This window comes from Bacillus rossius, chromosome 5, assembly GCF_032445375.1.
Source record: "Bacillus rossius redtenbacheri isolate Brsri chromosome 5, Brsri_v3, whole genome shotgun sequence".
Classification (NCBI taxonomy): domain Eukaryota; kingdom Metazoa; phylum Arthropoda; class Insecta; order Phasmatodea; family Bacillidae; genus Bacillus; species Bacillus rossius.
Genome location: NC_086333.1, coordinates 66154666 through 66177610, shown reverse-complemented (window position 1 = coordinate 66177610; position 22945 = coordinate 66154666). Strand labels below are relative to the sequence as shown.

The 22945-nt window shown below is 40.5% G+C and overlaps 1 protein-coding gene across 2 annotated transcripts in view; it reads left to right on the top strand.

Moving 5' to 3' along the window:
• The window catches only part of LOC134531917 (zinc finger protein 395), a 267171-nt gene that overhangs the window by 130170 nt on the left and 114056 nt on the right, over positions 1 to 22945 (top strand). For both annotated transcript variants that reach the window (XM_063367959.1, XM_063367958.1), the window contains exon 2: positions 13950 to 14113. In XM_063367959.1, coding sequence (XP_063224029.1) covers positions 13950 to 14113 — 164 coding nt within the window. The remainder of the gene's footprint in view (positions 1 to 13949; positions 14114 to 22945) is intronic.

Here is a 22945-nt window from a genome sequence, read left to right as displayed (position 1 = left end):
CTATTAATATAAATAAAAATGCAACGTTAAACAACTAAAACCACGTGTTTCTCTGTAGGCCTTTAGCCATGTCTGTAGGTATCAGCCATAGACTGCTTTAAATTTATTTACTTTAAAAAAAAGTATGAAGGAACCTACTAGTTATTTGATATAGTAATTAATACCCTAAATTAAAGATTTATGACATCAATTTCTATATTTTAACAGACAAAATGATGTAACAGGTGAATAAATTTTGTCTCGTTTTGTGTTTTGATTTGTATTACGGTTTATGCTGTGTATTAACTTTCATTCGGTGTTTGGCGGTGAATTGACTTCAATTTCGCTGTTATTTAGGTTTTATTCATAACATAATCTTTGCCTCTGTGTGATTTTTGCATGAAAATTTTTAATCACGCTGATGATTTGTTTTAAATTATAGTACGAGGCTGGTGTTCTCAATAAAAGCTATTGGTATGCAATCGACGTTATTTACAGAAGAGAATGTGGGATATGGTTTTTCGGTCACGGCAGCAAGAAGTTTTCGTCGAGCTGGTTACGACTTTTTCTTCCTCTAAATGATCAAGTTTGGTCATCTTTCCAGCATCAGCGGCTCGCGAGGAGTTGTCGCGCACCGGACCGAAGACCGCACTAAGTCATTCAATCGGCAGTAGCGACGGGCGGTGCGTGCAAAGGGCAGGGACGTAACAAACGCGAGCTTGTGACTCGCGCTTACTGGGAATTCCCCGTTCGTGGGGAACAAATTGCAGAGCCCCAGTCCGTAGCACGAAGGAGGTTCGACGGGGTTTACCCGGCCCTTTCGGGCCTAGGAGGACACGCTGATTCCTCTTCAGTGTAGCGCTCGTGCGGCCCAGAACATCTGAGGGCATCACAGACCTGTTTTTAAGGCTCAATCTCGTGCGGCTATGAGAGAGAGCTAGTGTCTGTTGGATGCTTGCCAAAAAATCAATTTTCAAGTCCTAGAGATCGTCATTCGATTGCAAAAGTATAGTGCTCTCGTTTTTGGCGTGTCGTCGGATGCTTGCAGAAATGCCGAGCTCTCGCGATGCTGAGTGGCTTATCGTAATAGCGTAAGCAACGAGGCGAAAATGAGAGCTCCACAGTTTCTTCCTCTCTGGCCTCGATAAACAGCCAGCAGAGAGCAGCGCTCTTCAAGAGATGGAATCGTCCTGTTGGCAAGTCGTAGCGGTCAGACAATTTTTTTTTTTTTTCACTACCCTTCCGAGGCGTACTATGTATTTCTCATTGGAGTCTTCATTTTTTGTACTGAGAATCGTTGCGGCGTTCTTTAATAATCTGATAATCTCGGTTGTACGCTCAGCAGGGGCGTAAACCTCTAGGATTCTCGAAGGGGGTTGGGGGGGGGGGGGGTGTCTCGTGGAAATTTAGCAAATGGCTCGCGCCGCCCTAGAGGTTTGCGCGTGGGTGTTAACCGACACGAGTAATTTTTTGGTAGATTGCTTGTATTTTTGTATACTGCCCATATGTTGGCCTGCATGCATGCAATAAGCAGAAAACTTTAAATATGCAGAAAGTTTTCTGTGAAACATATTTTTGACGTTTGCGTTTATCAAACTCATTCCACAGTCACGCTTTTGCAAGAGGCAAGCGGGCCCCCTCAGTAAGGGGCTTCTAAATTCCAGTTGGGGCCCTACCCCCCCCCCCATCCCCCCCCTCCTTCACCGGGATCTACGCCCGAAACCGAAACCGTGGTTTAGTATTTTTTTCAAGTCTTTTAGGTTTTTATCGGAGCTGTTTCATTATATAGTTTAAAACTTCTGTCTGCTAATCAAATGATGCAGTAGTCGACGTAGCTGCTCCGGCAACGAATTCTAGCGGCGGGTGCGGAAACTACGTGTGATCATATGTGTGCCCAGACATTTCCATTAGGGGCCCTGCTAAATTTTTAAATCAGAAGCTGAATTTAGAATGTTAAATAGCCTAAATACATTCACTCATTGACTGGTTTATATTTTTGTGCAGTATCAACGAGATATGTTTACTAGTTAATATTTATATCCGTATAATTTTAACAATCTTGAAAAATTTTTTTTTTTCATAGACAATGTTTAAAGGGTACTTACACATTTTCCCCCCTCGAATTTCCAATAGCTTGGTCCAGATATACCTTTAAATGAACTTCTTTTTAGTGAATGCAAACACAGCAATTCAGACAACAGAACTTTAACAAACCTCTTAAAATATTTTTTTTTTGCTTGGCCATTTTAAGGGACCTCATGTTTTAAATAAACTAAGGCGGCTATATTTCCAGAACGATAAAATGTTTTAAAATATTGTTAATTAGCATGCTGCAACACTGAAACACAGTTTGAGTGTCACAGTGCCAGGAATATACGAACATTAACGAACGCATTAGAAAAAATGACGATCTGAGTGATTACATTAGGGGGGGCCATGGCCCACCTGGCCCCCCCCCCCCTGTAGGCACGCCTATGCGTGTGATTCGCATAAAGAAATGTTAGTTGAAAACACTATTTGTACATATTTATCACCCTCGTCATTTTTTTTAAGAATTCCACTTTAAATTTCGTGTCCGAGTTTGGTATTACGTGAGTGTACTTGCAACACGAGAACGCGTGAATCTGATCGTTAGCGAGTGCTGAGAGAGACCGGCTACTATTTCGGACCTGCCGAGTCACCTGTTCGCACCGGCATGTCGTCATCAGCCGCGCATGACGTCATCTTGACGCGGGGACCGCGGTGAGAATGACAGCACCTTCGCCGCGCGAGTCTTTTTTTTTTTCTTCCACTGCGGCGCGCAGCCGCGCCAATGGCAAGGCCCTCCTCCTGCCGGCGAGAGACCAGTCGGCGCTAGTAGTAGTTCCGCGCGCCGCCGCCACGAGGCGCCCCTGCTGCGCGCGCCGCGATCCAGGCGTGCCAACGCCGCGACGCAACACTCTCTACCCCGGCGAGTTGCGCCACGCGGGCGCGCGCGCAAGAGACCGCTTAGGACGAGGAAGGGGGATGCAGTTGGCAGCTCCACTCTGCCGAGAGTAAGTGTTTGCAGAGAATAATACTTCTTCTTCCGCGCGTCGCTCTTGGGACAAGGCATTCGCAAATTCTTGCTTACCCGACTGCTGCTTAACTTCGCTCAAGGTTCTTTCTACTAACACACTGACAACCATCGGTGAAGCCAAGGTCGTGAAGTGGGGGGGGGGGGGGGGCAGTTTCGATGAATGCAGTATGTTATTTAAGGCTATTCATGTCGAGAATGATAATATAAATGTCAACACCTTGTTTTTTACGTAATTTTTTAACACAAAAAATATTATTTTTTTGTTTTTCAAAATTCTCTCCCCCCCCCCTCCTCCACCCTGAAATAAATTCCTGTATCCGCCACTGCTGACACTGGCTTCATTCTCACTGAGAAACCCTTTCGTTTATGTGGCACACAAATTTTTAATACCGGTTTTGTAAACGCTCGTACGCGTACTTAACTTTTTTTTACGAGTAAAACTGAGAAATATGTTTTCTTGAGTTCACTAAAGTAAAAAAAAAGTATTAATTAATTTAATCATTGTTTTCGTTCTTTACGAAAAATAACTTTTAAAAAATAGATAATTATAAGGTCTACGTTTGTCAATAGAGGATAGCCTACTGCAGTAATAAAAAAATTGTTAATAATTAAAACTGATTAAGATAAGGTAGTGTTGGTTTTTTTAATCTGTGTTTTCGTCAAAACAGCGATGTTGTATTACTTTCAAAACTGCGCAAAACAGATGTTTTGCAATTCGATTAATTCTTTCCGTCTTGTCGGTGCCTTATAAAACAGCGTCTGCGCTGTTGAAAATTCAGCGAACCTGCGTGCAGTCAAAACAGTTCTAGTTTTTTGCTCTGCGCACGTGCACAATCTTAGGAGAGAGAGAGAGAGAGAGAGAGAGCGAGCGAGAGAGAGAGAGAGAGAGAGAGAGAAAAAAACTGCATAATGGTTGTAGTTTGCATCTACTTTTAAAGTATACTCACGGTGACATTGTGTTCTCGCGCTGTGTTGGCAACACTGGTTACGTAAACAACCGCAGCTGAAGTTAAACAGATGATAACAACCCTGTCCTACGTCTGCACTGTTCCTACCCTATGTTGTGTGGTAACAATCCACTCATGAAATTTCAGTAAGATTTAGATATAAATAATTATAAGCTTGACTTAAACTTTATTTTAATATAACCACACTTGCGTGAACTTCAGTTGCATGCATAAATATATAAGATAATTAAAAATTGTTTCAATTGTGATCAAATATGCTGATGATACGTCACTGTGTCCTCATATCTGTAAACATAATAAATTGTGCTGAGAAGTATAATTTCGGAAATGCAATGAAAACTTGTTATATGGCTATACACCAACATACGGAAATAACACAAACACATCCACTGCTCGTGTATACAGTTGTAAAAATATAGCTACCTTTTTACAAGTATAAATATGTATACGGCATTTTGGGCCATGCAGATAGTGATTGCCAACTCCACTCTTTCTGAGGGCCAGATATTTTTAAAAAAATTCCGAGGGCCACACAACACATTATTAATATTTCATTTTAATAACAATATTATTTATTATCTTATTAGCTAATTCCCGGCTATGTCATTGTGCCTCAATTTTTTTTTTGTATTTTGTTTGAAGTAGGGTACACATACAAATCATCTCCCTCTACCTATCTATATATGTCCCACTATAAATTTAACTATATTACTCTCTATATAAAATCTGTCTATATATCTCTAGCTTTATTCATATATATATATATATATATATATATATATATATATATATATATATATATACACCTCTATCAATATCGTTCATATCACTCTAACTCTATATCTCTCTATGTATTTATTTTTCTATCTGTATCTCAATCTATATATCTATATAGCCCTCGCTCTGTCTCTCTATATGTCTGTGTAGCTCCCTCTATCTCTCTATAACTCTACACCTCTCCATATTTATATCTCTCTATGTCTCTATCTTCCCATCTGTATCTCTATCTCTCTATGTCTATACCTTCCCATCTATATCTTTATCTTTACAAAACAGAAGACGAACACAAACATTAATTTATATCTATTTTTTTATCTATTTTTTTACCTGTCACAGGTGTGACGTAGGTAGGTATATAAAAAAACGTGCGTATTCGAATGTAACGTTGTGTCAAAATTTAAAAGCAATCGGCGAACTTTCGGAGATTTGAGATTTTGAACGAACATTTACATTTATATATATATATATATATATATATATATATATATATATATATATATACATATGTCCTGTACAGTGTCTAATAAATAAAATATATGTTATGTAATAAATTAACGGAAAATAAGGCATTAAAAATATTTTTCTACAAAAATAAATAAGTAAAAAATTTAAATATAATAATTGTTATTAAATAATACATAGAGCACACGAATAAAAATAATATTTTTATTCATGTGCGAATACTGTGGCGTTTAACCACTGTCAACTGACATCTTTACTCTACATAGATGCGAACTAAGATGTATAATATGTGACAGTATGTAGATCATACGCCGACCTCACAATGTGCCTCCATTCTATTCCATCCTTAACAATCTACCACCAGTATTCAGACTCCTTCAATTGTCTCAGGTATTCCTTCACTTCAATTCGCCTCCTTGGTAATGGTGTACAAAGTGGTCTACACATAACATATCAATAACACTTTCATCGGCAAACAACATTTTATGGTTTACGCTCGTAGTCATAGTAAAATCAAGAATGGATAACAAAGACGAACACATAAACACACAGAGAACAAGCTAGTATCAGCTGATGTCGAATGTAACACGGTAAGACAAACCAGAAAACATTTTTGATGAAATTTAGACAGGAAAAAAAAATAGTGCGTGGAGTCCCTCCGCGTGGAAGAAGTGAAACTTCGTAATGTGGAAATGAAAATAGGAAGGGGTATAAATTGATTTTTAGTGAAATCATATTGTATCAAATAGAACTAAAATTAGTCATGAAACCATTCAACGATAAAAGCTGTTTATTTAATTAAGCGGACGGGTTCGCCCCAAGGATAAAATTGACGCGGCGAGACCTCGTGGACATAGAGAAATGACACACACTCACTATTTATGTGTCTATGAAACACGCATTCACTCTCGCTCTGTCTCTTTCTATTCCCCCTCCCCAGGAGCGTTAAACGTTTAACGCAACCTTGTTGGAAGTCGCATTAGAAGTTTCACTTCAAAAATGGCAGCACAGACTAAAAAGTTCGCAAGAAGAGGCAGTTGCAAATAGAACAGTAAACGCAAAAAAAAATGTGAGCGAGTCATTCAGTACTCGCCAGAGATGTGTAAACAACCAAAACTCGGAAACGAGCAAATTCGGGTGTTCTCATGTTGCAAATAAACTTATAATACGAAACTCTGACATGAAAATTAACTTAGAATGCTTTAAAATAATGCCAAGCGTGATAAATATACGAAAATTGTGTTTTCAACTACTTTTCATGGCATGAATCACACGTAGTTTCCGCACCCGCCGCTAGAATTCGCTGCCGGAGCAGCTACGTCGACTATCGAAATTATTCATTGGCAGAGAGAATTAAACTATATAATGAAAACGGCTCTGACAAAAGCGAAAAAGACAGACTTTAACAAATACTAAACCCCAGATTCGGACCTTATTTTCGACAGGGAATGTTACTAAAATACTGCCAATTTGTTGAAATTCATCAAACAGTTAATAATTTAAAGTTTTCCCTTTGGCTTTGTGAACTTCGGTTTACGCCATCCGCCACAGATGGCAGCACCGTGGTTACACATTTCCGTTCCATGCGACTTCCGGTCCATTAACGAAATTACACCTACCAAATGTTGTATACCTGTCGAGAGCTAGGATGTTTACACATCAAAAACAACTCCGGACACACAGTGATGAAACTGAACAGATAATCTGGAGACACAACGACACCTAGAACGACCACAGGGTGACCTGAGAAACATATATTAGCCAAAGGAAAACTTGAAGTTAATTCATCTGAACTAAACTTAATGCCATAGGCCCAAGTCTTAACATTATTTTTTAACAACACTAGTAACTAAATTCCAGCAAAAATGTAAAAGTAATTTCTTATCTCAAAAACGGACGTTAATGAGCGCGAAATCTTTGCGCAACGAATGCAGTTCATTTCCGGTGCATATATTTCCAAGCGACGTTATCACTCCTTTATCGTTACGCCATAAAATAGTGCCGCATATTGAAGTGTGTTGCAAGATCGCACAGGCCTTGTCATGCATTGCACACGTAAACTAATAACAAATACTGTGCAGCTCAATACTGGACTCTCGGGCCTGTATGGAAACCATAAATACTGGAGTTTCTTTTCGAAAAGTGGCGGGAAATTCAAATTTCACATTGCCTGTTGTGACGTATTCGATGTTGCTCCATGTTTTTTTGAAACTTTCCGCAAGGTGTGGTGAATAGGCCTATTGGCATTGGCGTAGCTGTGTTCATAAAGTTGGGGGGGGACAAATAATGATTTTGATGTCATGTAAACCCATTCCCCTCTTACTCAGACGGAAAATTACTCCACCGGAAAATTTTGATTTTAAAAGTGCAAAATAGCGCTTTGTATCTAACCATTGGATACATAGATGTTAAAATTATTATTGTTTCCTTAAGATAAAATTTGAGAGTGAAGAAATTACAAATAAAGTTGGGCCAAATAATATTATAAAATAAAAATATCACGGTCTAGAAAGTTGGGGGGGACAGTCCCCTCCACCCAAAAAGTTCAGGGGGACACGTCTCCCCTGTCCCTCCCCAGTTCCTACGCCCCTGCCTATTGGAAGCAACTCTCGCTATGAGCATGATTTACACAAAATGTACGGTATTGAGCTGTATAGTAGGTAGTTTATAATTATTACGAATCGAATCTTATATTGTGAGCACAGGAACGTCATTAGCTTAAAATTTGCCGATTGTCAAAATTACGTCCACACAATTACACTGTTAAAATTTACAGTACATTTACAGCCATTTTAATTAAAATCCTCCTAAAATAATCGAAGAGGTCTTCGTAATATCAGATAACCGGATCTCCGTATGAACTACGCCGTATTTAAACTTTTGAGCTCTGTTTTTCTTTTCTTTATAAACAGGGTGAAACCCTTCTTCCTCCTCAATTGGAAGAGGGGTTGCGTCCCCGACTCACTCTGGGCGCGAAGGGAAAAAATAAATATTAAAACCAGGCATAAAAAGCTAAACAATATAAATTCCCCACACCACTGCCCAGGAGTCAGGCCAAAAAATTCAAAGGATATAATAGTAGAGTAACCATTAAACAAACAAGAGGCAAGACTTTGGACGTATGTTATTAAAAAATAGAAATTTGCAAAAATAATTTTTACTATACATAACCATACAAGCTTAGTTACAAAAGCTGACGTTAATAATGGCAGCATCTTATCCCCATTTGCGATACTAACAATAACCTTTAAAAAATCGTAAAAATATAAATACTGATAACAACAAGTATAAAAATATATAAGGGCGTGAGGCGTGGCCACTATAAAATATCAAAATTTACTGACCCCTAATACCAAAAATCAAACAAGACAATCAATACAAATATATAAAAAATCTACAAAAATAATACTGAAGTACAAACAAATTATTTAAATAAAGTTCTTAAACTCTCAATCAACGGTTTAGTCTTTCTTCAGATGTTCGTTGCTAAAGACTTGCCAAAAAAACAAAGTTAATATCCTAGGCGTGCGCTGGCTTCCTGACCTTCCTCACCAACTCCAGAGTCTAATGCCACGCCGGGCCATAGGTACGAATTCACAAAGGCGTGAACGATGACCAAAAAAAAAAATTATCTTATTTTTTTTTAAGGGAAATGTAGCAAAAACTCTTCACGTAACATAACTATGTTACCACCGAAGTTTTTATCATATACTTCAAACAAAGTCTTACTTCTTTATTAACTTGCCAATGATTTCATAAAAACGTAGAATGGCCGCACCAACCAACATCAGGCTGCGCATGTAGTCCAATACCGATCACATACTTTTAATAATACTGCACAAGCTGATATATTAGCTAAATGCAACTTTAAGTATGCCAATTCCGAAGACAAACTCTCAAAAACAAATTGCAAAATGTTAGTTTCTTCCAAACTTATACTTTTATTACAACTACAGGCAAACGGGCGACCTTTTTTAAAAAAATCCGACACTGGAACAACGTGTGAAAACAAATGGGCCTCTTCACCAAACTGGCTAATAAAAGTTCCGTCCAAATAAAATTTAGTATGGGAAAATACACAGTTCACTAGGTTTGCCAAAAACCACTGCAGCACCACGAGGGTAAAAATCAAAATTGCGGCCTCTCTTTACCTTGATAAGTTCAGTATCACAGGGCAATCCATTGCCCTGTCACCCAGCGTGGAGCCTCCATCCCAATACTCTTCGTCGCCCGTTGCCGTCCGGCACACCAGTCCGCGCCGTCACATGGCTCTGTCCTCGACGGTCGCTCGGCACCAACACCCTCTCGCCCCAGCTGATTTTTTTCTTCCCGGCAAGCCGAATGTCTGACGTCATCAGCCAACCGCCGGGCGCTCACCAAGTGGTATTTACGTGAAACACAATCGATATTCTTAAACTCATAATCGATAGCTACCAAACGGCGTATAACTAATTAACAGAAACAAATATAATTAAAAAAAATTACAGATAAATTAACATTAATTAAAAAAGGCGTAAAAATACGTGAAATAAAAAACCATATAAAACTAGAGACCAGCAACAAAAAATAAATTACAAGTAAAAATGTGGCCCTGCCGGCCACAAGGGTAAACTGACTCGTGGAAGACACAAGAGTGTTCTGACAAGTAATATTTACAATTTTTTATATATATTTTAAATTTTTGCTGCTCTTCCAAGGTTTTTTTTTTTTTTTTTTTTTACTTCTGTAAACGGTTACCGATTTTGGGGGTTCAGACAACAAATTAAAATCTACGTCAGTTTTTCAAAACGTTTTTGCGGACGTTCTCCCAGAACAATGTGTAATTTTCTTTCCTTGCGTAGTGTGTATTATGTTACATGTTTCAAATTTGCCAGTTCCATAAGCACTTAGCACCAATGGCTATACCTACGTATATTTCCGTCACTGTTGTTCTGTCGACATCATTCATGAACAACTTCGTGCGATTACGAGTATTCGCAAACCAAACATCACGCTAAGATTTGAAAATGACAAGTTAATTAAATGGGTACGTCTTTGAAAAAAAAAACTGTCAAAAATTTGAGACAGGTTGCACGACTCACGTACATAATTGGAGAATATCAGGGTCAGGAACGTACACAAAATGAGTGTTGATGGCGGGGTCGGGGGGGGGGGGGGGTGAGGAGTGTGGAGGGGGGGGGAAAGATGAAAATAATGTATTCCCGCCTCCCCGAAATCCTAAGAAATCTATCATTCAATTACCCCCCTCCCCCCCCGGCCGACCTTCCGAAATTAAATTCTGTGTTCGCCCCTGCCCGTCTTATCTCTTCGCCGGCAGTTCGATCATCAGTCAGGCAGACACTTGCCAGCATGTGCTTAGATCCCGCGGATTGGGTGGGGGGGGGGGGGCCCCTTGAATTACCTCCCCCCCCCAAATTATGAGGGCCCGCTTGCGCTTGCAAAATTGTGACTTAGAAAAGTGGTTGACAAACATAATTATGTCAAGACTATATTTTTTTTATGGAAAACTTTCTGTATATTAAAAAATATAATATATGTGCTTATTGCGTGCGTATAGGGGTGAAATAATAAAGGCAGAACCCCCTACCTACACAACGTACAGGCACCGTATCCAGAGATGACTTGTAGCGGCGGTTTAATCCCATCGCGCAAAAAAAAACTCCCGGGCCCGCGCGAGTTCCCCTCCTTCCCACCCTTCATCCCTCGTCAAACGAAAGGCTAGACGGTCTCGTTCTTCTCGGACACGTCTGGGTCAGCTGACACCAGAGCCGCGGAGCGAGATTCCAGCGCCTCGGCCGTTCGCGGAAGACAGGAAGGCTGACGGTCACGCGTTCTCACGCGGCTCCGGGAGGAGAAGCCTAAAAGATGCACATCAAGTTCCGTCCCTGCCCGAACACGCCCGAATATTCCACCTTCGGCCAACCTCGGGGTTTGGTTTTAATTTTTGCGCAGGAAAAAAAAATGAATTCAAATAAGTATTAAAAGTGGTCGGTCAGGTTAGCTACATTAAAACACTATGGACGGTTAGTTAGGTTCGTATAGCTACATTAAAATAAACAGGGAAATATAAATAAATATATATATATATTAATAAACCCGAGGTTGGCCGAAGGTGAATATTCGGGGCGTGTTCGGGCAAGGACAGAACTTGATGTACCTACATCTTAGGCTTCCCCTCCTGGAGTGGCTTTGGCGAATATGGCGGGGGGGTTTCGACGAAGGGGGAAGGGTAAGAGAACTGGTCAGCAAGGAAAGAGTGCTTGGTGGGTTGGATCAAGGAGGGGGGGAAGGGGGTTCCCATCCCCGGGGGGTGGGGAAATGACACCCAATTACTGAGGGAGGAAAATGAGAGAGAGGAGGTTTTTTTTTATTTTTTTCGCGAGGTATGACGTGCGTGCCGCAGGACGCCGCAAGAGCGAAGGAAGGCTCTTCGCTGATCTCCTCTTGTTCGTCCTGGAAAGCCCCCGCGGGCGACTCGGGCAGAGCGCGGACGAAGTGGGGACTCGACGGGCCAGACCTCGCGGTAATTGGAGGGAGTTGCTGCTGCTTCCTAGCCGTGAGTCACGAGCCCGTGGGAGAGGTCGTTCGTCTCCCCGCGCGAAAACCTCAAAACTGGGTTCACAATTTAAAAAAAAAAAATTGGTTGTCTGTAAAGTCGGTTTACGGACGATAGTTCAACGTGACAACGTCATGACCAAACATTGATGAAATGATTGCACACTTTTACGAATAAAATTGAATCATTTTTATTGAATTATCACTATTTCGTATGGCATACAAAGAAGGAGTGAAATTAAATCTACAATTTAATTGATAAATTTACTTTCATTTGCACTCATTAATTCAAATATGTTTATTACTTTAACGAAGAGATTATTTTTAACTATAATTTTAATACGTGTTTGCTATTTAGCTTCTTCCGATCTGTGTTATTCTGTTAAGGATAGGGCGATGATAGGAAAAGTAGGAAACGAATGGGAGTGTTTCAAGTTTAATGTGCCTCGAAAAAGTCAAATCGATGGTTGTTCCAATCGAGTGGAAGAGAGATAGATGCGGCGCAAGCGTAGAATGAGCGTAACGGTACACAGCGTAACGGGACAATGTGCGTAACGGGATACTTTTTCGTGCGTGCAGCCGGCGTTCATCGATTTATTAGACGTTGTCACGTCAAAAAAAAATGCTTTGTGGCTGTGTCATGGACACGGCCGTGTGTTGCGCGTGAATACGTGTACGTAACAGGTAATATTTTCTATACAAAATATAAAATACTCTTTTTATTTTATTTTAACACAATATAAATACACTGTAACTATTTTACACTAATGTTTTTTATACGTGCGATCGATATATTTTGACGAGAGCTGACGATTGAAAGTCAAACGAACGTCGTAGCCTCTCCGAGTCAAAAGTTATACTAAAGGGAAATCTCGAAACGCAGAAAATATCCCGTGACATCTGACCAGCAATTTGTGAGCACAGTGTTTCAACATTTAAATAAATAAGGGTTATAGTAGTATGTATAGTTTGGTATGTCCGGTGCACAGGGTTCAGGGTGTGGTTTGTGGCGGTTTCTGCTGTGGCTGGTGAAAACGTAAGCCGTTACCCGGTGGACGGCAGTGTGCCTTCCAAAACTAATAGATACCTTATTCTGTCTTCGGTTTGTTGTTTATTTATTTATTGGATCCTTGAAGGGACCTCCCCTCCCTCTGGCAGGGAAGCGAGTGGCTCGCCCGGTGGGGGGGGGGGGGGGGGGGTTCTGGAGCAAGCCTCTACGCTCAGCTCAGACTTGTTGCTTGATCAGGCAACACCGCCGCAGGGTGAGCTGCAACTGCACTGTCATCACAGCCATTGCGGGCCAGGAGATCCGAGTGCAATAACCAGGACTCTGACCGCGGACCCACCGGATAGTTCCAGACCGCGGATTGCCGGCCGCTGCCTCTCTGGTTGTGGAAAAATAGATGTTAGATTCTAACCAATGGCGGCTTCAGGATGACTTTTCGGGAGGGGCTATCGCACAAAGGAAGGTCGTAGTTGCAAAAAAAAATGAAAGCGGTCAGATATTGGCCTTGGAATATTATTTACAAATTACAAGTTATAATACAGAACCTTAGTAGCTCCATTTGATGAGATAAAAGTTTAACATATGAAATTAAATATTTAAGTAAACATAAATATACACTAATCAATAAAAAAATTGGTCTCTCTCGGGAGGGGCTGTCGCCCCCATCGACCCACCTTCTGGAGCCGCGCTTGGTTCTAACGGTGATGCAGATGGGGCGACTGAATTGTTGCCCATTGGATGGGCAGCACATCAGGCTTTTTCTTACAGTAGTGTTTTTGAAGGGCTGTCTGAATTGTTGCCCCTTGGAAGGGCAGCCCATCAGGATTTTTCTGACAGTGGTGTTTTTGAAAGGTTGTCTGAATTGTTGCCCCTTGGAAGGGCAGCCCATCAGGATTTTTCTGACAGTGGTGTGTTTGAAAGCTTGTCTGAATTGTTGCCCCTTGGATGGGCAGCCCTTCAGGATTTTTCTGACAGTGGTTAGTTTGTAAAGTGACCTAACCTAACCTAACCTAACCTAAACTAAACTAACCACTGTCAGAAAAATCCTGATTGGCTGCCCATCCAACGGGCAACAATTCAGCTCCCCCATGCCGGAGTCGGAGGGCCTGGAGACAGATGGTGTGCTTGGCTTGTCGCGCAGGAGTCGCTGGAGCTGAGGAAGCGGCTGGAGGAGGTGCGACTGCTGGAGTCCAGGAAGTCGGCGCGCCTCATGGACCAGGACACGGACTTCGCGCGGCTCGCCGACATGGCGGGCGACCGCAAGCGCACGTCATCGCACTCCATCGACGTCCCCGCCGTGCACGGGTGAGTTTGGAAGGGGCGGCCCCTCCGCTGTCCCCGGGGCAGCGGTCTCATCAATTAGCGATTTATAGGGACCGGAAAAATTCGCGGATTCAATTACCTCTAGGATAGCCTCAATTATCCTCTGCACTTCTCAAGTAAACACGCGTGTTCATTGGGCACTAAATTGTGAGGCGTCTCCACTGGGTAGCTTGTGATTCGACGCAACTTTGGTCCATAGTCTCTCATTGGCCCAGAGAGTTCCAGTTAAGCTGCGAGCCAATAGCAGAACCAGCAGAAATGTACACAAGTTTGAATTTCAGCCTATCACGAAATGAATCCGCGAATTTTTTTTTCCGGTCTCTAGCCGATTTCACTGACCTGTAGGATGGACTCCACGATGATCCCCTATGCACTAGGGCGAATTGCATCTGCTCATTGGTTACTGTCTCGCAGCACCTGTTAACTGGGATGCTCGCGATTCGATACTTCTTTTGTTTACATTTTTACATTGGCCCAGAGTCCTTCAGATATACTGTGGCCCAATCACCGAATCAGCAAAAATGCAAACTTGTTGGATTCTAGCCTATCGTGAAATGAATGCGCGAATTTTTCAGGTCTCTATCAATTACCTCCGGGATGTACTCCACATTCCTCTGCACACTCGGGCAAATGCCACCGGTTCATTGGCTTCCGACTGGTGAGACGTCTTGGGTAGCTTGTGATAAGTAGAGACCGGAAAAATTCGCGTAGACTGTGGCCCAATCACCGAAGCAGCAAAAATTCTAACTTTTTGGATTCTAGCCTATCGTGAAATTAATGCGCGAATTTTTCAGGTCTCTACGTCATTATCTACTGCGGACATGGGGAGTTGTGCAGATGATTGTAGTGTAGGCTGCGAACACGCACAACCTCGCACTTGTTTGGTGGTCGGATCACTCCCCTCTTTGACTGTGGGGGCCAATAGACCACCAGACAGCAGTAGTGTGGCCGAATTCATATTCACCCACTCAAAAATGAAGGGTAGTTTCTGCCTATAGATAAGCATAAAGCGGGTATGTGGATCTCAGTCTGACGCCAATGAATCCGCAAGATTTCCGCGTCTCTACCAACTATGTACAGTGAAAGCCAAGGTTGTATCAAGTTAGAAACAGGAGGATCAATTTTTTATAAAATCAACCTTTTTTGTATGTTGGAAAAGGGTTCACGGTGCCATTCAATAATAAGTCTTAACCAAAGGTAGAGCATCGTCTATCAAAGAAAAATCTTGAACAATAGTTTGTGAGACTTAGTTATAAATTTTCTCTAACTAAAGCTCCTTGCTCCTTGTTTTATTTAATTCATTTTATCCACTTTGCAAGGAAAAATGGGGGAGGGGAAGAAACAGCTTTCCCCCCCCCCTGTCCCCGGATTAACTCCTTTTACGTTCCTTAATCGGGCAATTTCGGACCACAGCCGTGCAGATTAGTGATGCTCCTGGATCATCGAACATCAATATAGTTTAACGTACAGTACAATGATATTTAAAACAAGTTGTGATTGGCTGATCTATATATGTAAGTTGTACGCACACAGTTGTAATATTGTACAAACGAGAAGTGTAACACGCTATGAAACAGGAATCAACCCGGAAAGAATCCTTACGTGAGAACCAACTAGAAAACAGGACTAAAACTTTTTTTTTAGGAATAACTGCAATGCTACTGGCTGCTTCAAGAAATGATTAGAATTTATTTCAGAATATATTATTTAATTTTACCTGCCATTTCAACATGCTCAAGTTTTTAAGGTTTTTGACAGGCAAGTAACATAAAACGAGTTTTTGTGATAAAAATACAAACCATGTCATGAAGTAGCCAGTAGCCTTGCAGTTAAACCAAAAATGTTTCATTTCCGTAATACATCAAATTCTCCTTACTTGTACGGCCTCAAAACGCTCAAAATGCAATTTTGGCAGCTAATTATGCAAAGAGTATGCGATGTACTAATGAGTAATTACTAGAGACCTGCGAAATTCGCGGATTCATTTCGTGTTATGCTAAAATTCAAATAATTATACCACAGTGCTGCTTCTGCCATTGGTTCACTGTTAATATTGAGGACTGAGGGCCAATTAGATACCCTCACTCATAGAAGTGTCGAATCACAGGCCACCCAGTCGAGACGACTCACAAGTCAGCAGCCAATGAACAGTTGGCATTTGCCCGAGTGTGTAGAGTGTAGTAGAGTCTATCCTGGAGGTCATTGAACCCGCGAATTTTGCAGGTCTCTAGTAATTACGTGAAATGTAAACCCAGTGGTGGTTCTAGTCTTTTGCGGGTCCCTGAGACATTTGGTAGTGTGGGACCGCAATGTTTTGAAGAGGGGCCCTTCCGGGGAATAGTCCCAAGAGGAGAAAAAAAGCCCGCAAAGTTTTAAAAAAACAAACTCATGGGAACAACTTTTAAGCAAACCAATTTTGACGAAGGTATTGCTTATTGATCTCAAATTTTGATATTATTTCCTGCTAAATTACCCTCGGGGTTAAGTTTATAAAAATGTTAACGGATCAAATTTCAATGATCAAATTACATCAGGCAATAAAATTTTTGAAGGCTTTTCTGATACGAAATTACGAACACTCATTTGAAATCGAAATTGTATTGACCGGCTCTTTAAATAACATGCTAATACCTGTTTAATTCTTCATTTTATCCCCCGTTAATTTCCATAAATTTTTTTTACAGAAAACTAGACAAACGAGGCAAATAAAAATGAACAGTGTTCGCGCGGGGCCCAGCTAGCCCAGCCCAGCACCCGCCTCTGATTACTGTAATTATACAATCACGACTTGAAAAAGGGAGACACCCCCTTAAGTGGACAGGTCTCTCGCCCCCCACCAAGGCAATGAATAATCTTGGTTATTTTCCCGCGATTGAGAAATGTGTCAGACTTTCCTGTCCTCCAATTTAATTTGTGTTTTTGTCTTTTATGTTTTTTGTAGTTTTCTTCTACAGACATACATGTGCTTAGCAATGGCGTATGTCCAAAAGCTTACATCAAGTCATGCACTCCCATTGCACAAATCTTTCAAAGATAATATTTCCTGCCCCCCCCCCCCCCCCTAAAAAAAAAAAAAACACCATTTGTGCCTCTGATGTTCCGTTCTCATCCCTTCAACCAAAGAAATATACCGGAAGCTAAATAATTAGGAGGGAGTGCTTTTGTCATTCACTTCGATTTTTTTTTGTCACTGAAAATATAAAGAGAACACAGGGATGTGATTAAGGGGTGGGCGTGCCTTGCCGGGCGGTGATGATAAGGACGACGCCCGCTGGTGCTTCTGGCGCGGTATCGCCTCTAAGCGCAAGCCTCCGACGTGTCGCGCAGTCTTCACTTTCGAGCATGGGGAAACTATAAGGTGTAGAGAAAGTTCCTTGACTGCTATCATGAATCTTCAAGAATCAATAGCAGGAGGGGGGGGGGGGGGTTTCATGCCTAAAAATTACTCTGAAAACACGCGTTTTAGCTGTTTTTTTTTTTTTTTTTTTTTTAGCTTTTCGGAGAAAAAAAACTGAAAAAAAAAATAACTATCCATCCGTTCTCAGCGTATCTATTATTCTATTATTAATTTTTTTTTTCGATAAAAAGACGCCGCTCGGATATCTAGAGCTGTTTTAGAACAGAGTAGGTTCTTCTGATGCTTTTAACAACCTGTGTGTCACCGTGTCGGCTGGTGGGTGGGGGGGGGGGGTGTTTGTCTGCTAACCTTGAGAGATACAGACTGTCTGCCAGTGACAAGCGCTGCCTGTTGGGTTACGGCAGGCAGGAGTCGAGGATTGACAGCCGTCGGGGTTATGGTGGGGGGGGGGGGGGGAGGGACTGCGAGTGTTTCGTTGTCTCCCTGGTTGACGCAAGTTCGGCCGTCAAGAGGTCACCGACCTCTCAAGGTCACTGCTACTGGGCCGACGACGTGACGTGCTCAGCCCCGGTTATCGCGCCGTCGAGTCGAGTCGAGCGACGTCTGGGCGCCCCAGCGAGGGCTGCGACGTCAGCTGTTTAAGGCCCCCGCGCCCACCCGGGAACACACACACACACACGCGCGCGGTGCGCAGTGCTTCAGGAAAAACAACAGCGATTTCAACACCACTCGAGATATCCGAGCGGGGTCTGCTTACGAAAAGCATTTTAAGAGTTCGCTGAGGACCGAAAAGCAGTTTTGATTTCGGATTAAGTTTTTAAACTGTATTTTAAGAAGAGTTAAAATGGCTAAAAACACTGTAGAAATGTGTTCTGGTGGTGTGCAATTACAATGCAGTGACTATTTAGAGTTCCTCTTGCATAATTATTATTTATATACAGGATATATATATATGGGGTTTTCCTGTGGGTGTGTCAAATAGGTGAATAGTATAAGTGTTTGTGATCATATATATATATATATATATATATATATACACACTTATTTCTACAGATGACTGATCAGAGATGTTAAAACACAAGTAGGTTATGATAAATTATAATTTCAGAATATTTATACCTAATACTGTTTTGACATGCACAACACACAAAGCATATCAATAATATAAGCAACCAAACACATGATTTAAATTATACGTTGTAGGTATAATTACAGGAAGTCATGTTGGGTCCGGCTTCTAACAAAAGTTCAAGTCTTATTGAATATTATTGTTTATGAAAATTATAAAAAAACTAAATTTGGGTTCGTAATATTCTCATATATAGACTGTACCTCGGCTTCAGTTCGGTAGATTTAGATAATCATATAATCTATAGGACCACTAGTTTTAACACAAGTTATGGGGAGAAACATAGCAAACATATTTGCTAGCCACGAGTCCGTTGGAAAAGTATTTGGTCCTCATTTTTGATTAATTACCAAAAACGCTGACACAACTGATTTATATTTAAAAAACAGAAGTCTAAACTACCAATTTCCATATTTCTAACTCCAGAAATAACGAACTTCCATAAAAAAAATTCATTTCCTATTTAACCTTGTTAGGGGGATCAATTTTCAAAAAAAAAAAAACCACTTTCTTAGTGCTCACCTACATTGTATAAGGAACTCTTATGCAAAGTTTCATGCTTCTAGGCCCACCGGTTTAAGTTGAGCGTTGTCTGTAGTCAGTCATTAGTAGGGACACCTGTATTTTGCGAATACATTTCGTGTCAAGGTATTTCACAAAATATTGTAGCTTTTCTCCTGTGGTTATTGGCTGAGGTCGGTGAGAGGTGTCGTCCCGCTCTTGACGGGGCCGATGAGAATGTGGTCACCGAACTGCTGCACCCTCACGATTTGCCATGACTCTTAGAAAAAGCTACAGTGTTTTGTGAAATACCTTAACATGAAATGAAATAGCGAAATACAGGTGTCCCTAGTTATTAGGTATAGTTTTATAAAGTATATTTTTACTTCGGCAGCTACCCCTTTCCCTGGATACGCCCTTGGCCGGCTCTCTGCGGGTGACAACTCCCGGAAGCGGCGCATAATATGTGCTCGCTCGCACCTGCGGCGCCTTTCTCCTCGCGTGGCAGGTATACCGACCTTGCGCGCGCTCGCCGTACAAGGAGGCGGTCCTTCAAGGTCACGCGTCCCGTCCCGTGAGTTGTCACTTCTGGCCCTCCCCTGCTGTTCTCCCACGTGCCTCTTTCTCTGTCTCTCTCCCGCCGGCACACCAAACATGCACGAGCCCCTCGCAACCTCAGCAGGACGGGTGTCCGTCCATGTCGTCGTGTCACGTTTACGTCTTAAGGCGCCCGCCTACCTGGGAGCACATCCCGAAATTTCACTCGCTGGCTGAGCGACCTTGCCGGGCGACAGTGGTCGGTACTGGAACTAGGCGGCTGCAGCAGTGTTCGCACAGCGGGAGTGCTATCCATTTCCCCCCTCCAAAGGAGAGTCACCACCGTAGTAGGGTGTTTCCAAACCACCAGTACTTCTGCTCTCACGGCGGAAAGAAAGACAGATGATACCGCGTGCATGCTCCTCTCTCCACCCTCTCCCCCTTCCAGCTTCCACGCCACCGCTCCTTGGTTGCAGACGGAGCTCTTATTCCAAGGCTATCCATTTCATTTACGTCTCGCGAGGACCTTTCTAATTGTTGATGTATAATCGTATGAGCTACATGTAGTCAAGATGCTAGATTATGAAGCGTACGGATGTCACAGTTTCTCCAAACATAATAAATATTATTTAATAAAATATACATTTCTCCTTTCCAAAGAATAATGATATGTGTAGTAAATTGGTGAAAACATGCAATAGGAAGGACAAATTCTGTGTAAGTGGAAGCAAGTTAAATAAATTGTGGTTTCCTTCGTAGATGAGTTACTCATATTAGAATAATCATTTTATTTTTGTTTATTATCATCAATAGTAGGTTATGTTCACGTCGAGCGATATATTTCGTACAAAATATCTAGTAGTTAGTTATAATAATGAACTCTTTCATAGTAAAATATTATTCATTGCGTCGATTTGCGTAATATACAATAGAAAAAAATACAAATTAACATTATTCAGAACCTAATAGTTGTAAGTACAGTTATTTTACATATCCATGAATGTTTTGAAAAATGATATTGTAATCATTTAATACATTTCATTTATTTTTAACACAGTGTAATCTTGTGAGTAATTGAAAACATTTATAAGTGTATTCATGTGTCATTTATCCTATATAAGACAAATACCGTTGCTTTGTTAATACAAACAAAAGGTACTATGTGTACTAAATTCAACGAAAGCCCTTCAATATTGTAATTTTATTACAAGTTATCATAATAAAAATTTAGGCGACAATATAAACAACATAGATAAAGGTAAAACTATAACTTTTAACACAAAAGTTTTAAATTAAATATGGATTAATAAAATATAAAAAAAATCGTTTGACAAAAAAAGGGGCCAAAGTATCTAACTACAGCAACAGCACTTGCGCGGCTCTAGTTTTTATAATTCAATCTAGATATTAGCTTAAATTTTCCTAGTTGTATCAACTAGTTTTTAAATTTAAGTAAATATTAGTTTAATCTATATATATTTTTTATGAATTGTAATATAGGTGTCTCGGCATTTTACTATTACCTAGTTGAACAAGTTTGCTAAGATTGACAATAGGCCTACGCTCTAACAAAAATTATTTATGATTGCCTTTCAAGTGTAAAAGACAGTCGAATCAATATAAAATTAACTACGAGAACTAGTTATAACAAACAAAAAAATTTAAGTGGACAAAATATCATGACACACCCACACACACCTACACACACACACACACACACACACACACAATGATCGCACTCAAATTATTAAACATCAGTTTCAGTTCAGGACTGGTGTAAATTAAGTTACTGACAATATCTTATTTTCCGACGTGTATCATCGAGTATTTTATTAAAGAATCGTTTTAATTTAAAATTTATGGATAAACAATTTTGATCACGTATTATCTTTGTATTGCGAGCGAAAATGTAGCATATTCCTGAGACTCGCACTGCATCAAACGAAGTCCGCTTACCCGCGTGAAATGGGCTATCACAAACTCGCAGCTAATAGTGAATCGTTTTCAATCATTACGGCGGCATTAATAAATTTGCCATTTTTTTTTAAATTTTATATATTTACATTGAAAGTTCGAATGGAAATAAAATGTTGTGTAGATTTTTTTTAAAAAATTCATCAGCTATACAATGTTAATTTTCTAAGAAACATACCTATTTGAGACTGCCTAGAACATATTTGTATTTTTATGCTGTAATTTATGAGAAGTTTACTTAAAAGTAACCTTAGTTCAAACAAAATATAAAATGCTTTTGTATAAGTTAAGACATTAGTATTTATAAAAAATTAAATTATTTATAACAAATACATGAAATAACAATATGTATAAAACATGTCCACAACAAATATGCACACAGGGGAAAGAGCGAACACACCAAGTTCATTACTCAGTTGTAACAAATGTAACGGAATTAAACAATAAGTACAGAAATGTAATATATGCAAATGTTTAGTTAGAAATAAATCATATGTGACTATGTCTTGAAAATAAAATTCCATACTTCAACAAAATACAATTTGTCAAGAAACTTTTGTTTCAAAACTGTGTACATTATTTTTTTTATGTCATGCACAGGTAATCCTTTCGGCTATTGCGGATCCACAAGTTCAGGGAGCATAAATTCTATGTAAAAGTCGTTTAACTTTTTTACCATTTTTCCTTCCCAAAATGATTTACTTCGCTCAATTTTTTGGACAAGCATGCCCAAGGGAGTCCACACTACGAAATAACACGTCTGTCTTTGAGCAATATGCATTTTTCCCTGTACTTGATACATATACCTGTCGTCTTCTTTCAGGCGTAGTTCCCCATTTTCAAGACGACAGAATTTTATTTTATTTTGTTGTATACCCTCTTCTGGAGTAAGGCGTGATTCTGAAAAAGGGCACTTCACCTCGACAACTGAATCTTCGCCAATTAGACCATCCGGGGTAGCTGCTAACCAAGGCATCTCTTGGTCAACAAACAATCCTGATGCTGTAATCGTTTTGCCGAGAGTTTTTTCTAGCTGTTCTAGGGCTATAGGTTCTTTGGCCAATCCGTATTTTGTAGCGAACGATCCTTGAAATCTGCTTTAAATTAAAGATATAAGAGTTTTTGATCTTGGTGTTGATGATTTAAATTTACAAATACGGCCGAAAGAAGATGCTGTTAATCGTTTATAACGTTCTGCCAACCAAAGCTGAGAGTTAATTTGAGCTGTCGTGTTAGCCTGAAGAGAATTTCTTTCACATTCATCAAGGCTAAGTTTTACCAAAAAGTTTTGCTTTTGTCTTTGGAATTCTTCTTT